Source organism: Benincasa hispida, chromosome 1 (assembly GCF_009727055.1).
Source record: "Benincasa hispida cultivar B227 chromosome 1, ASM972705v1, whole genome shotgun sequence".
Lineage (NCBI taxonomy): Eukaryota > Viridiplantae > Streptophyta > Magnoliopsida > Cucurbitales > Cucurbitaceae > Benincasa > Benincasa hispida.
Genome location: NC_052349.1, coordinates 64,247,340 through 64,260,403, shown reverse-complemented (window position 1 = coordinate 64,260,403; position 13,064 = coordinate 64,247,340). Strand labels below are relative to the sequence as shown.

Genomic DNA, 13,064 nt, shown 5'->3' with positions numbered 1-13,064 from the left:
ATTATTTGAAAATGTGCATAGATTGGTGGATAAGGAATATCATGTTTTTGGGTGATTTTGAAAGGGTTAGACTGTCATTTTAAAATTTTTAACCTTTTTTTTTTTTGGGCAATTTTAACATTATTTTGAATGATGCTTTTTCGTCAATATGAAATTTTTAAGTACTAAATTAATTTTTAATTGTTAGAGGCGTTTCAAAGTAGTTTTTGATACAACGTAAGTGATTTTAACCTTTAAAAAATTACATCCGAGTACATTATAAATGAAATTTGACCAGAGTTTTCGGAGAGAGCTTGTTAAATATTTGGGGAAGTAGTAGTGGCAGATTGGGGGATAATAGGCGTCCATAATTTGAGAAAATGGGGAACAAAGAAAAGAAAACCATAGATATTGAAGTTATTTACGCCCATGGTTCTTATTCTTTTAGGTAATGTGATCTTTATTTATTTTTTTTGTTTCTTTTGAATTTTGAGTTCAATGGCTAGAATGTGATTCTATTTCTAATGTGTTAACAAAATTTAGAACCTATATAATAAGAGAAGTTGTATAGTTCAACTATCATATACTATTTTTTATTTTTGGCCAAGACATTTTATCCTCAATTAAAGGTTGATTAATTTTTATTTCAAAATAGATGGACAAATGTTAAGAGGTTTAGTACAAATTGGGATTGGATGATTTAGATTACGTACATCTTGATCCTTAGCATGCATTGATGTTAAGCATTTGTTGGTGATCGCAAGGAGTTGCTCATTGAAAATTTAGATATGGTAGGAATACAAATGTTAAAATGATCTTCATTTGTTCGAGTCTATTGAAAACAATTTTATCTATTTTAGCATAAAAAAGGGAAAATAAATTTCTCATCTTAACAAATCAAATCATAGGGTCTTATTTGATTGATTTGAGAAATTTTTATTTAAACACAGTTGACAAAAATAGTTGAAAATACAATTCAAAAGTTATTTTGAATGGTTGTCAAAAGTTCCAATTTTTTTTTAAAATGATCTAATTTTTTAAATTAAACATTTGAAATGCAATTCAAATACCTTCATAGATTGGATGGAAGTTCAGTGGTGTAGCAAAGAAGGATAGCATTAAAAGATTATATCTTCAAATAGCTACTTATCTATTTTTTTTTAATAAAAAAACTATTTAGAAATAAGTAAAGAAATAGTAACAATACGTGATTTATCTATGATCCTTGAATTGGCATAGTAGGAAATTGTAATTGATGTAGGTTAATGTCCTATAACATATCGATTTGTACTATCATTTCTTCACATAAATATTGAATTTTGAAGATTGATTTCTGGTTTTATCATATACTATAAATATAATTTTGAAAATCATGTAGCGCGAGCTTAAAATAATTAAATTGATTAAGATATATCTATCAATCAACCGTTTAAAGGTTTTAATCTTTCACTCACATTGTTGGTAAAAAAAATTCTATAAATATTTCATTTACTTTTGCCAAGGTTTACGTGAAAAAGATTAGCGATCTTAAATATAACCATGTATAGCTATAACCTTTTTTATTGAAAAATATAAAAAATAAATAAGATAATGGTATATCTAGCAAACATAAAATACACACTCAATAATCAATAAAAATGTGAGGGAGAATACAATATCGAAATGTTTCTTTCCAAGTTTTCATAAAGGACACCTTGAGAGGATGTCGAAGGTACATTAGCATAAACAATTTTGTTCTCCTCTATATGTATTCGACAAAAATGTACGATATTAACTATTTTCTCCCCTACTTAAACTTATTTAAAACTTAAAAAATGTAACCATAAAGTTTGTAATTTAGAAAAACTCATAGGGTTGTTGAGTACTTACATAGACCACATTAATATAAATGTAGAATTGTATTCACAATTTCTCCTCCAGACTATCAACTTCAAATTAAAGGTTTCATATTGTTAAAAAAAAAAAAAACATGAAATCCAAATAAAACACAAAAATATATCTACACCATTGGGGAAGATATTAAACTAAAGATTCTCAAATTCTCTATTATAATTAGTTTCTAAACTCCGAAGTACGTATTTATCTGATTTTTAAACTTTTAAAAATGTTCTTTTAATTTGTCTCGTTTAATAGACCTATAAAATTTTAAAATATTCTAAAATTTAATCCCTCTATCATGGAGAGTTTTAAATTGTGTGTTTAATATATTCTAAACTTTAAATCTTATATTAATTTTTTTGAAAATTTAAAAAAATAAAATTTATGAAATAGATTTATAAATTTGAAAGTTAGATGGAGAAAAGAATATAAATTATTTTCGGTCCCTGAGCTTTAATAGAAGTAACAATTTAGTAATTGAATTTTGGTTTGTAACGCTTTAGTCCCTATTGTAAAAATTAGGATTAAGATTTAATGATTTTTTTTGCATAAATTAACCAATAAACTAATTAGCATTTCAACATTTTTTTAAAATACAAAGTCTATATCAAAATATAATTAAAAATAATTGACATATAATTTCATATGCGTATATATATATATACAATTTTAGGTTAGTGACTAGATTATCACAAATTTGAAAATATAAGACCTAAATTATTAGGTAATAAAGTTTAGGGGTTAAATTGTTATAAAATTGAAAGTATGGGGATTAAGGGTGTATTTGGAATGCATTTCCGAGTGTTCGATTTTTTCTAAAATAATTTATTTTTTAAATTAAAGTGTTTCATAAACAATCAAAATAGTTTTTTTTAAGTGTGTTTTCAACAACTTTTGTCAAAATTAAAAATGAGTTTTTTGAAAAACAATTTTTTTCTTAAGTCAATTCAAAAGTTAATGGAATAAATTATTACCTTCATAAAAATTTAGGCTCCGTTTGTTAATCATTTGATTTTTTGTTTTAGTTTTTGAAAATTAAGCATATTTCATCTATATTTCTTACAATAATCTGCATATATATAAGTATAATAGTTGAATTCTTTGCCAAATTTCAAAGACAAAAAGAACTTTTTGAAAGCTGTTTTTTTAGTTCTCAAAATTTGGCTTGTTTTTTTAAACCATTGGTAAAAAATATATACCAAAAGAAGAAATTTAGAGATGAAAATAGTATTCATAGGCTTAATTTTTTAAAATAAAAATAAAAAATAAAATGGTGTAATCTTATGGACTAAAAGTGTTTTTTAAACTAAAAATATTTCTAGGGGCTAATTTGTTTGTCAATATAGTTATTATTAAAGTTCAAGCCTGGTCTTGTGTAATCAATTCGGCTTCCTTGGCAATACATCATTTCTTCATTCCCCCGATCTAGGGTTCGATCCTTCCCTTTTCTCATTTCTCCATTTTTTTCCCTTCTCCCTTCGTCATCTTCAACCTCGAGCTCATGAAGAATCCCGATTCATCTCCTCCACGCAGAAAGGTAATCAATATAATTTTCAAATTACAGCTAAATATTGTTTGCTTCTTGTTCATATTTAACTCGATTTGGATCTAAACTCTTCTCGCTCTCTCTTTCTTCCTTCTGTAGGTCAAATTCGCCCCAAAATCCGCACCGCGCAGAAGGCCACCGCCGGTTCAAAAAATGTAATCCTCTGAATATCATCTTCTTCCACATTTTAGTTTCTGAATTTGCAAAAACCTAATTTGTTTGGCGAATTGCAGTGAAGATGAAGATGGTGATGGTTATGTTGCTCAAACTCGGTACCTCTTACGCCGTGCAACGGTAAGCTTCTTTGTTGTTTTCTTTGATTTTCGATTACTTCTGTGTATTTTTTGGTTTGATGTTTAGATGATTTTCTGTTCTAAGTTTAGCTTTGGAGGATTTGAGATTTGTGGATAAAACATTTGGAAGTTTTTTTTTTGTTCTTAGTTGTGAGCGACGCTTCTACTACTGGTTTCCGTTTGGTTCCCGAGAAAATTGTTTTATAGAAATGAATTCACTCTCGGACAGCGTTTTTTCCTTTTTCCTTTTTCGAAGAACTGTTCGGGGTTTCTCTTGGAAAATAAATTAAAGGTTTAAATAAGTTCATTTTAGTTAGTTTTAAATGGTTGATTTTGTTCTATTTTTTATTTTAATTCATTTGGGTCAATGTACTTTAGAATATTCATTTTCATCGTGACTATTTTGTTATCTTAAAAATGAAGTAAAAATAAAAATGAAAGGACTAAAATGGTTACTTTTTGAAAGTAGAAGGACCAAAATGAATATTTTGAAGGTATTATGACCAAAATGAACCAAAGTTAAAAGTATAAGGACTAAAATGAACATTTTGAAAGTATAGGAACATGAATGAACTAAAAACAAAAGTATAAGGACCAAAGTAATATTTAAACTTAAATTAAATTATGGTTAAAACATCATTTTATCCCTAAAATTTGCAGTTTGTTCAATTTGAGTATATATTTTTAATTGTTCAATTTTAGTCTACGTACTTTTAAAACATTTTAGATTCTGTTGTATTAAAATTATACTATTATTATTATTATTATTTAGTAAATTAAAATAAAAGTTAACTTTGAAAGATTAAATGTAAGATTGATTAAAAGTATGTGGATTAAAATTGAACATCGAATGTGGACTAAAATTGAACAAATTTTAAAGTACAGAGCAAAATGATATTTTAATCTTAAATTAATTTTGGAGGAAAATTTGTGTGTTTAGTTGACACGTGTACGACGACCTTTCTTAATTTAACTTTTAACGAGAATCGGGTCGTACAATACTACTACTCTCTTTCATAATTTTGATAATTTATCCAATTATATATTAATTTATTCTTTATTTGTTTCATGGCCCACATAATTCTTAAATGCTACTTTTATGTTAGTAAATATGAAAAATTTTATATACTATCGTGGTAAAAAAAGAAATCTTGCTGGGTGTTATATGACCACATGACATTCACTAATGTTAGTTTTTAATCTATGTAATGTATAATTTAGCATATAAGACACTATTAGGATTCAAAACATTGATGGTTTAATTTTCTCCATACAATGATTGAACTCAAATTGTTTTTTTAGGTTAAATTACAATTTTAGACATTAAACTTCTAGCTTTATATCTATTGGTCTCGAAACTTTTAGTTTTGTGTATAATTGGTTATTTCCAATTAAAAAATGTTTAAAAATTATTTAGAGTATTAGATATAAAGGTGCCTTAAATTTTAAATTTTATAACTAGTAGATGCATGGATTTTAAATTTTTTTTTAAGTCATGCAAAAAGCTCAAAAGTTCATGTATTGTGTTTTAACTCGTATTTATTTATTTATTTATATAAGAAGCCAAAATATGTATTTATATAGTATGATTATATTAGAGACACTATACAGAGAGGATAGTGTTTGTTTCTTATTAGGAAGAAGAACACTTTGTACCTGTTAACCTCAAATTTAGTTTTATTTTAATTTTTTTAATTAGTAAAATAATATGTGAGCGCTGGAGATCCAAACTACCTGTTAATCACGATATAGTACTTTAATTCGTTTAGCTATTTGTAAATTGATTTTCAGTTGTTTGAACAGCTGAAGTACATTTAAGTTTGGTGTTTGTTTCTGAAACTATGTTTGAACATTTTGTTGCTGTAGTTGAGTTTGATTTTACTAATTGGTTTTGTAGATAAGTTTTGAATGTTTGGGCTACATTTGAGCATTGTCTTTACTCTATTTTGGATTCTTTCTTTCATGAATAGTGATTTATCAATTAGCTTTTGGGTTACGAGTTTTAGTTTAGGCGTCAAAGTTAAAACTATGGACTTCTAATGGCTATTTAAGTTCAAAGTTAAAACTATGGACTCATAATGTTTTATTTTCACTTTCTTTCCACTTTGCAGGAGAATCTCGGAAAACGAGGGAACAAGGTCCAAAGAAAATGTAAAGCTTATTTAAAAAATTTTGAATTAATATCAATAGCTCTGTATTGTCCTCCTGGGATTTGTTTTCATTCGTAAGATAGTCGGCTGCGACGATGTGGTTGACGACTTTGCATAGTTGAATGTATAACGGAGAAATTTTAAAAGTACCTAAATTTGCATCTAATGATTATTAGTGGCATACAGATTTTGAATCTACATCAACGATTCAATAATTTGTTGTCACAGCGGACTATAAAAGCTTGAGAAAAGAAAATCCCAAGTTTTTAGCATGGGAAGATGAAGATAAAAGATGAAATTTCCATTGTTGCCTTTACATGATCTCTATTTTTCATGTGCATATCTGCAGCTTCAGTGCAAGTTGCATTCGGTCCCGGTGCGGCATCAACATCATCTTCCATTAGAACATATGGAGTTCCCAAAGTAGAAAACAGTAGCAGAAAAAATGACATTGAGCCTGATGTTGATGAAGATGAGGAGTTTATCTTGCCTCTGCCTATGGATGTTGAAGAAAATGGGAAAATTTTCGATAAAAAAACTAAAGATGGAATAGCCGAATCCTCTAGTTCGGCTATAGTAACCAAGACCAAGAAGGATTACAAAGAACCTTGGGTAAGCTCTCTTTCTCTATCTCACTGTTGGCACACACACAAAGATTAACTTCCTGATTTCATGATACCTTTTCAGGATTACCATAATTCTAATTATCCTACCACACTTCCTATACGGATGCCTTACTCTGGAGACCCTGGTATGTCTAATCTTTCCCCAGTGAGGAATAGCAGAATTATCACATTGTCCACCTTTATTTTTTGGTTTGTGAAAAGTGATTTATGTTACAAAATGATCTCTAAGGCATCTAAGAAGGCATGTTTGTGAGTGATTTTGAAATGATTCAAATAACTTTTGTCAGGTTCAAAGTTGTCTTGATTTTACACTTCAACTGCCAATTTATATATAATCAAAATTGATTTTGAATCATTAGAAGTATGTTTTGGAGTAATTCTTAAAATGACAAAAGTGGTTTTCATAATTAATCGCTCTGAATGCTTATAATCAATCTTGAAAACAAAAGCAGACCTTTATGAGTCCTTAGATAAGGGATTGTTCATTTATGCTGAAATAAACTTTTTACCTTGGTGGAGGATCACTCTGGCTTTGTTCTATAGTTCAGCTAACTCTCCTGCCTTTTGTTGGATTTAGAACAACTTGATGAAGCTGAGTTTGGGCAGGATGCGACGGATCGAGAGTATGACGAGGACTCTGTAATACCTGCCTTGGATCTTGGATTGCTGGTTGGTGAATTGATTGATAACTGTGGCTTATTTCATATATTAACCGGTAGTTATTTCTTTATGCAGAATCTAGTTATAATACGGTTGTGTTTTGACACAGGATGAAAAAACAGAGAATACTAAGTACTTTTTTCAGCTTCCTGCACGTCTTCCTTTACCCAAACAATCATCTACTGCAACGGGAAAGGAGAAAGTAGGAAATTTGAGATCTTCAAAGAGCATGGGCTCATCTGAGCTCGGCGATTTGAAGAAACTGTCTGCTGGATGTATGGGGAAACTATTGATATACAAGAGTGGAGCTATTAAGTTGAGGCTAGGAGATACTCTTTATGACGTGAGTAATGTCGTTAGCTTTCTATGACCGAAATCAAGCATCGTCGAGTTCATGTAATTTAGAGATCATACATTGTGATTTTATTTGGTTCTCTTTTGTGGCCGTTGCAGGTTTCTTCTGGTTCAGACTGCAGTTTTCTTCAACATGTTGTAGCAATCAACACTAAAGAGGGACAGTGCTGCGATCTCGGAGACATCGGCAAACGAGTCATTGTAACACCGGATATTAGTTCCCTCTTGAATTCAATGACTAACTTGGGATGATTGTGAAGAAAAAGCCTGTGGATAGAACAACCAACAAAGGAAACAGCAAAGAAGGGCAAATTTTTACTATGTCAAAATGGAACTGACATCTGGCTGTATACTGAAGATGCTCACTTTAGTAAGGAAGTTGGGATGTCAAATTCTTGACTAGACTTTCTCCTTTGTTAATTCTATTGACAATTGCAACAAAAACGTATTCATTCTCTTTCATTTCTAGCTGTGGAGTAGGTTGTTAGCCAACAATGTTGATAGTTGTAAATGCCTTTTGTATATGATCTTTCTTGATGGTGGTAACTTATGCTTAGATTGACTCCTATCTTCACCACAATAGATATAAACAAATAATAGGCTGCCTATTAACCACGAATTGAAACCGGCACTAATGACCTATTTTTAGAAGTCCAAACCACATTTAAAATCAAATGAAATTTGGTCTTCTACTCACACAAGCGTGTTATGAAATCACCAATTCAATCCATGACTATACTTGATGAATTGACACTTGAACATGGATCTTGTTTCTTCCTCCTGCCTCTCGCACCTTTATCTTGTTTTTTCTTCCTTCCTCCACTTGGTTGAATACCTAGAAGAAACCCTAGTTCTTGTAGGTAGATGCTATTTCAGAGACGAGCTATTCAATGGTACTCGATTGGTTGGATGAAGGTATCCATGGCCAAGGTCTCTCCATGGTGGCTGAGGTTCTATGGATGCCTTGAAGCATATAGGATGAAATCGTAAGTGAGAAGAAATGCTTGGTACAATTATCACCATTCATTATTAAGGAGTGCGTTATCACACTGGAGCAAGATCAAGGAGAAAGAACGATAATAAAGAAGCGAACTGAAAAAGAAGGAGGCGACATAAATTGAGGAACGAGAGGAAGAAGCGAGTGGAAGAAATGAGATGTGAGAGGAAGGAACAAGACCAATGTCGAGTGGTAGGCCATCATGTGTGTTTTGGGGTCAAGTAGTTAATTTCACATGTGGCTAATGCAAGTAGAAGACTATTTTCCATTTGATTTTAAGCATTGAGTCAAATTTTATTTATGCCCCTGAAAAGGGGTTATCCATATAAATTTCCCTTTGAGGCATATGCCCAATGTATATTGAGAATGCGACCAAAGTTCCACATTGGTTACATAAGGAGATGGTAATGGGTATACAAGTATATATATATAATAGTCAATTGATTGAAAGTATAAAGTCTTTATTGTATTAAGCCTATCTTGGATCTTGAAAATTGATCTTTATGGATTTAGTATAATTTCTTAAAGGAAATAAAATGGTTAGGTTTAAATATATCTTTAGATATTTTGATACATATTTTCATATGACTAAAATATTTGAAATAACTACTATAAAGCCTTGATAGCATTTAAATAATACATCAAATAGATGAGCTATCAAATGATGGTGTGAGAACTTTAACAGTATGTAAATATTCTTCGATACATGTGTTTACTCAAATTTATTTAAGTTGATTGTGTGATTATTTGTTTGTATGTTGATAATATACTGATCTTTGGTACAAACATAGATGTAAGTAATGATATTAGATTATTTATGTCCCCACAATTTGAAATGAAAGATTTAGGTGTGGCTAATGTGATACTTAGTGTTACTAAAGATGGATTTTCTTTATGTCAATCACACATGAAAACTATTAAAGAGATTTAATAGTTTTGATGACGTTCCTATAAGAATACTTTACGATGCTAGTACGAGTCTTAAGGAAAATAAGTGTGATAGTGTTTCTTTATATGAATACGCAAAGATTATAGGAAGTGTTATGCTTCTGATGAACTACACCAGACCTGATATTGCATATGTTGTGAACTAGGGATGGCAAAATTCCCCGCAAGGTCGGGTCCCTGTGGGTCCTCGACCTGATCGGGGCGGGAATCCCCGGTTTGACCGGGGACGAGGGTCAAGACGGAGATTTAAACCGACTGGGAGGGGATCCCCGCCCTATCTCCAACCTCAACCCCGATTCTTGTCCCCGCCCTAGTTTTTTTAATTGTTAATAATAATAATAATAATAATAATAATTATTATTATTATTATTATTATTACAAAATCAGTCACTCTTACTTTATAACGCTATTTACTGTTTAAGACTGACTATTTCAAAGCGATGACCTAGGTAACTTGACCTTAATCCTGAGCTAACTATGAACTTCTGTTTATTCAGGATTACCCTTAGATTTGCATAGGTGAAGGTTGGCTTAACAGCGTCGGCTCAATAAACTCCCATTTTAGGGGTAAGACTGGGTAGATAGCTGAGGACATAGGGTGCAAGAAGAAATTCTCTCCTACCCGCTTTTAAGAGATAGTAGAGAGGTTGTTTCCTTAAGTGCTGATTCTGGGTCTTGAACAAGGGGCCCCACCCTCTCATTGGCTCGAGAGGGACTTGATTTGTTGATTGGATCGCAAATCAATTATTCATTAGAGAATCAGTGGGACTTAAGGAACAAGAGGTAATCTCGGGGGTAAAACAGACATTTGACCTAACCGTTATTACGATCAACCTGTGAAGGGTTAACTTACTAATCATGGTTATATCGAGTGAACATAATATATCTATAGTGAGGGGAGTTCAACTATGGGCTTTAGTGGAGTGACCCATTAGTTAACGAATGGGGGTTAATTCGGTATAATGAGTTTAACCAATCAGATCGTTGGAGCCTGTGATCTGTAGGTCCGCGAGGTCTCCCTACTAGCTTGTAAATGGATTAGCTTTAGAGTAGCGTGATAAGTTAATTTGAAACGTTCAAATTAGAATTAAAAGAATTAGTAATTATATGAGATATAATTACACAATTAATTTTAAGAATTAAACGGAATAGGAGAATTAATATTTAAATATGATTTAAATATATGAAGGTGGATTTTTAAAATTAATTTAATATTTGATATTAAATTAATTAGAATTATTTAAATTGTTTAAATAATTATTTATTAATTTTATTAGAAAAATTAATCTTGTAGAATTAATAATATTTTATTTTTTGAAATCAATTTGGAAAAATTGAAAAGTTGGAAAATCAACACAATATGGAAAAATGGTTTTTTCCATTACACTTTCAAAGTAGCTTACATAAAACCCACTGATTTTGACTTCAATAACTCCAAGCATGAGCTGCATCTCGTGCAACCATCTTCTTTGCATGATAGTCTACAATATATTGAGAAGATTGGAGTACTGGAATTAAAGCATGCAATGTATAGAATTTTTGCTGAAAAATTCGTGTTGAATAAGGTGTTCTTCAAGTGGGTTGTTGCAGCGAGTTCTTCTCCAAGTTCCCTTCATTCAAGCTTATTTTGAATCCCACAACTCAATCTAAAGCTTCAAGAGGATAGTGGGGAAGATCTTAAGGTAGTCTACAACAAGATTTGGAGAAGTTTGCAACTGAGAATCAAGATTTGAAGAAGTTCTACAAAGGTATAACTTCAAACCCACTTGTTACTATGTAAGCATGCTTGGGTTACTGCCAAAATTAATGAATTAGAGTGCTTATTGATTCTTGTTGCTTCTACTGCTTGCTGATACACTTCAATAATTGATATCAGAGTATCATATAAGCATTCAATTTGGTTTAATTTTGGTGTGGTGGGTGTTTTTCATGAGTTATATGAAAATGGTACACTGATATGGTTTTTTGAGTTTTGGCATTTTATTTCTCTTTGATTTCTTGATTAAATTTGTAATTGGCTCTTGTTTGATGAACTTATATGTGTTCTCAAGAGTTTGTAATTTATTTGGAGTCATTAGAGTTGATATTAAGATATAATTGAAGAAATAAGTGAAGAAGGCCGAGTTGCAGATTCCAGTTTTTCAGCCTCTGCTCAAATATCGTCGTTGAGGTTTAAATGCTAAATGATCGTGTAGCTATGGATGCTAAACAATGAGAAGAAATGCTAGACGATTTTGTAGCTATGAGCACTGGTCGTTGAAGTGTTGAGCGCTAGACGATCATGTAGTGGTGTGCGCTAAACGATGTGTAGAGGAGCTATACGATAACACTACACGATCGTGTAGCTTTGCCTGATGCTATACGATAGCACTACACGATCGTGTAGCTTTGCGTGTGCGTTGAACGATGTGAAGAGGTGCTTTAATAGCACTACATGATCGTGTAACTTTGTGCGGGCGATGAACGATGTGTAGAGGAGCTATACGATAGCACTACACGATCGTGTAGCTTTGTGCGAGCGCTAGATGATGGCGAGAGGCGCTATATGATGGTGCTTCAAGATTAGGCAGACGCTAGACGATAGACATTAGTGCTACACGATGAGCCTTAGCGAGATTTCGAGCATGGAGCGAGAGCAGCCGGTTCGATCAATTTTCTTGAGGTCCTGTCTGGTTCAGCCTCAAAAGGTTTTTGGCTGGTCCGGTTCAAACTTTTCTGGTTCGGTTCAAGTTGTTTGGGTTTGGTTTGAAGTGTTTCGAGCAGTTCGGAAGCGGTTTTGAAGCTGTTTTGTAATAATTAGGCTTTTGTTTGCTTGTTTATGCCAAAACTAAAACCATATCAGTGTTGGATTTTATATCCTAAAACTCGTGGTATGTAAACAATGGAGCTTATTCTGATAATTCAATAAAGGTGTTATTGAATAAATCTATTGCTTGAATAGAAATCCAATAAATCTAAAAGTTCCTTGACTATTGGATGAGTACTTGAACTTTATGTGAAGATATAAAGGTGGATCAGGTTCAAGTAAATAGTCAAAATGATCTACAATACATGGATAAGGTTAGGCACCTTATTCTGGTAACACTATTGGATACGGGCTGCTCTGTAGTTGTTACAAGGAGTTGTAAAGTACTACAAACGAAGTGATCCTAATTCGTTCATGTTGAACATGAGGAGTGGGGGTGTCCTTGTGTAAAAGAGTTTGTACAAGATCGGACCACGAAATGAGTCACTCTTACTTTATAACGCTGTTTACTATTTAAGACTGACTATTTCAAAGCAATGAACTAGGTAACTTGACCTTAATCCTGAGCTAACTATGAACTTCTATTTATCTGGCATTGCCCTTAGATTTGCATAGGTGAGGGTTGGCTCAACAGCGCCGCCTCAATATGACTACCATTTCAGGGGTAAGACTAGATAGATAGCTGGGGACATAGGGTACAAGAGGGAATTCACTCCTACTTGCTTTAGGGATAGTAGAGAGGTTGTTCCCTTAAGTGCTGATTCTGGGGCTTAAACTAGGGATCCCGCCCTCTTATTTGGTATGAGAGGGACTTGGTTTTATGATTGGATCACAAAACAATTGTTCATTAGGGGATCAATGGGGACTTAAGGAACAAGAGGGTAATT

The 13,064-nt window shown here is 32.0% G+C and overlaps 1 protein-coding gene across 1 annotated transcript; it reads left to right on the top strand.

The window, feature by feature from the left end:
* The first annotated feature begins 3,234 nt into the window (after window positions 1-3,234).
* On the top strand, window positions 3,235-8,032 carry LOC120071251 (DNA-directed RNA polymerase III subunit rpc4-like). Its single transcript, XM_039023411.1, has 9 exons — window positions 3,235-3,394; window positions 3,503-3,558; window positions 3,637-3,697; window positions 5,808-5,847; window positions 6,196-6,458; window positions 6,534-6,597; window positions 7,050-7,141; window positions 7,242-7,475; window positions 7,586-8,032. Exons 1-9 carry the CDS (start codon window positions 3,359-3,361, stop codon window positions 7,736-7,738), a joined length of 999 nt encoding a protein of 332 aa, XP_038879339.1. The 5' UTR covers window positions 3,235-3,358; the 3' UTR covers window positions 7,739-8,032.
* Window positions 8,033-13,064: the final 5,032 nt, after the last annotated feature.